Raw genomic sequence first — 3,972 nt, 5'->3', positions numbered from 1 at the left:
TCTCTCAATACAATTCCAGTTTCTTAAACAATAATAGAAAATAATGAAACGTACTGCTAGGATTCTCACTGTATCTCATTTAAAATGCTCTCTGTTCCTCTTTGCATGAAACAACCTCTTGACAGACAGATACAGTATTTGCAGAAAAAGACTACCTTTGCTCATATAATAATCAGTCAGGCATACATGTTCTCTGATTTGCACATTCCTGTAACACACACATGCACACAATGTAGCAGTCTTTGCCACAACACCTTACATGGTGTAAAATGGCAATGTGGCTTGCTTTATCTTATAGAACCTGTAATCATACCATACTGAGTAGAGCCACTGAAGCAGATCCGCTACTGTAGGCCTTTTGTTTGACACAAGACAGATAAAACAGGCAGTTTTGCATTTCACCATGAGGTCTATCAGCAGCGTACTTTTATGAAAGTGCGATTGGACCGTTTCACAATTCACAGAAGTTTATCAGTGGGTTTAGGGTTAAAGCGTAATTTGAGAATTGACTGATAACAATACAGGAAAGGGTTGATGGCTGCAGTGTTCCTTCCTTCTGTGATGTTTGGTGACAACACGCAATGGTTTGCAGTGTTCCGTGAGAGGACGAGGCGGAACACAGAAAAATGAGGGTTAACAGCAAAAGAACATTGTCTGCAATAACACAGGAAGTTGATATGCCATTGCCTAGTAGTTAATTCCAGGAATGGGAAGTGCAAGAGGGCCACATAGCTGAGCTGATTGTGCCGGGGAGATGGTTCTATCTTCTGGCATTGGGCAAATAAAACACAAAACAGCAATTTTGTATTATGAAAGATGAACATTTGCTCAGCAGTTAAAAGGTTTAGGCCTAATGTGTCTTTGTGTCCATTGACCAGTTGAGACTCATCACTTTTCCAGTGACCCTCCAGTTTCTGTCTTACACTTTGAAGTGAACCTAATGACGAAATTGGCGTCCTTAAAAACCTATGAGCCCCAAAGCATAGTTTATATATTATTATAAACTATATTATAAACAGCACTTTATATTATACATGATATTTAGAGACTAGCTGCTCTATATATTTCATGACTCTTTTGATAAAAATGACACATTTTTATGTTAAAATAGTATGTTATTTCTTCTTGTTCAGGTAAGTTTGATAGCATTTTAGTGACATTGAAGAAAATGTGAACAAATGCAACATAAGCCACTAAGGGGAAACTTGCTAATGTACGAACAATGTCTGAAGTTGTGAATAGACAATGCGTCAATGCCATTGAATGACATGACTGGTTTTTTAAACAATAATTCCAAAGCAAACAACGTCATTACTTTCTCTAGAAGATAAACACTAATAATACGTTGTATCTTCTCTTTGTATATTATTAAAATGTTATATGTTACTCTATTTGTTACTAATGTTATGCATATATTTCTTCTTTACTTTTTCAATCAGACACCTATAGCGGGCAGTCGCAAATATAATGTAGGTTAACACACCCACATGGGTTAGGTGGCCCGTCATGTTTTAAATGTTTTGCATATCAGATGCGTTAATTTTTTTATAGTCCAGTTATTATAACTGGACATGTTCTCCCTCACTGTTCTTTTGCAGGAGACATAATACAGACTAGTAGGACAAGATGCACGACTGGGTCGTGTTGGCTCTCGCTCTGATCCAGTTTGTGCTCCATACTTCCTCTACAGTCGTTCAGGACTTCAACCATGTCGAGAGATGCAAGGACTCCCTGTACATGGGGACACCACCACGGGGGATCATCGAAACCAGGCTGAAAAAGATCTGCCAGCGTTATGCCGATAAACCACGTTTCGTGACCCTGTATGACCCTCTCAAACGCATACCGGTTTACTCAGCGTATACCTTCAAGAAGACGGAGGCAGACAGACGAGTGGACTACCCCTGGATGTATGAGCCACAGGTCAGACACTATTCTTTGTGTGTTTAATATAGCTAATTATATCCTTTAAAAGTTCACACGAAACTACAAAATAAAGCTTAATTTTACTCTGAGAGTGTACACGTGTAAGCAAATGGACCCATATGAGTCAATTAAAACAAAGGATTTTAAATTGTAGGTCTTAGTTTAAGCAACAATGTCTTATTGTGTGCATATATTTAGAGTGGCATTTAGGAGTGGGTCCTGCTCCAAATCATCAGTAGGTATATGGCACATTTTTAACTGCTCATGAAGAAGTTGAAAGCTCAGAACATATAAGCGGTTTTGGCTTCACTGTCATATGACCTACACATCCAAGATAACCTGTATATTTCTGTATCTTTTGCAAAAAATAAAAGTGTTCTTGTATTTCGATCCTCAGTTGGCAGAAATGGACGGGAATGGAAACATGCTCCCCTTCCCCACTGGCTACCTGCACATGAAGTTTGAGGACAGCCAGGCAGTCCTTGATGACTATTCCGATGTGGTTATATATGAGAGGGCTCACCTGAACCCAGATCAGCACCAATCTGACCCTTATGACCGTGCCGCTACCTACACCCTCACCAACGTTGTCCCAGAGGTCCGGGAGTTTAACATCGGGCCTTGGCGTGAGTACGAGGAGCACATGCGCGTCCGCCTCAACAACTTCTGCCGTGGCACCGCGTACATCGTCACCGGAGTCACTACCACTGGCAACATGATCCGCCGGAACAACCAAGACCGCGTGGCCATCCCAGAAGACATATGGTCAGCCTACTGCTGCACCGAATATGACCGCAACTCACCGCACGACGTCCGCATCCGCTTCCCCTCCTACGCTGCCTTGGCCAAAAATGCCAAGGAGAGCAACAAAGTTCATGAGATGACGGTCCAAGAGCTGGAGATGATTCTGAAGAACCGGATGGATGTGGATCAGAGCCTTCAGATCTTCTATGACAACTGTATTTCTCCCTCGCCCCTTCCTCTGTACCTCTTCCACACAATCTGAGAGCTCCCCAATTCTGTGTTCACGTTTCATTCTGCTTGCTTCAATGTTAGTTCATGTTAGTTATACCAGTGGTTCTCGAAGTGGGAGCCGAGGACCCTTGAAGGAAGGGGGTCCAAACGGATCCTCACAGGTCTGTAGCTCTGTGAGTGTAACCAAATGGACCATTCAGGTCCATTTGATTGCATTTGTACACTCTGTGTGAGTTATGTGGATCCTTGAAATTAAAAGGTTATACTCTAGGCCAGTGAGGTCCTGAAACAACATATACCGTATTTGTTGTTGTTATTGTGAAGCTGTATGGCTTATGCTATAGTACTTCCTGTAGCTGACCCGGGTTTGAATCCAATCTGAGGTGCTTTAGAGCATGTCATCCTCTGTGTCCCGCCTTTCCTGTCTCTCAGCTATATACTATCACTATCGGGAATAAAGCAGAGATTCTCCAGTGCAAGATGTATATTCCTTTAAATAAAATATGTGTTTGTGTTCCTTAATATACTATGCACTCAACTGTGATTTTCATAACGGATTTACAAAATGTGTTCTCAAAGTTTAGTTTTTGTTTGCAGAGGTGTATATATACTGTATACTTTGTGCTGTGTCTTCATTTCATCATTAGACAAATAGTGAGAAAAGATAATAGCCATAAGCAAATACAGTATATGGTAGCCTACTCCTTTGAGATGAGATCCTGCACCATAATTTATCTACACTTTATTTAAATAAAGTTTTGGTTGCAGACTGCAGTAGTAAACTCTCTCTCTCTCTCTCTCTCTCTCTCTCTCTCTCTCTGAGGACCTTTTTGGAATTGAGGAATTTACGCTGCCCTAGTCTACACCAGTTACACTTTTTTTAATCAAATTAATAAATCTATTTCTGTATACTATGATGATTTCATAAAAGTTCATAAAGGGTACCTCTATAATTGTACAAATTGCAGAAGATTGTTTAATTTTTTTAAATAATAATTCTAATAGCCCTATCCAACACGATAGTATCAAAGGATTTGTACAGTTTACTCAGGGTTGTTGCAGCCAGATACC

General features: G+C 40.5%; 1 protein-coding gene across 1 annotated transcript; it reads left to right on the top strand.

Moving 5' to 3' along the window:
- Positions 1-1,604: 1,604 nt before the first annotated feature.
- On the top strand, positions 1,605-3,628 carry LOC310857584 (endonuclease domain-containing 1 protein). Its single transcript, XM_083763304.1, has 2 exons — positions 1,605-1,923; positions 2,324-3,628. The coding sequence occupies exons 1-2, from the start codon at positions 1,627-1,629 to the stop codon at positions 2,930-2,932; spliced, it is 906 nt and encodes a 301-aa protein (XP_083619430.1). The 5' UTR covers positions 1,605-1,626; the 3' UTR covers positions 2,933-3,628.
- Positions 3,629-3,972: the final 344 nt, after the last annotated feature.

Source organism: Protomyctophum parallelum (assembly GCF_964188405.1).
Source record: "Protomyctophum parallelum genome assembly, chromosome: 1".
NCBI lineage: Eukaryota > Metazoa > Chordata > Actinopteri > Myctophiformes > Myctophidae > Protomyctophum > Protomyctophum parallelum.
Note: the sequence above shows the minus strand (reverse complement) of the source record. Positions and strands in the feature narration are given on the sequence as shown.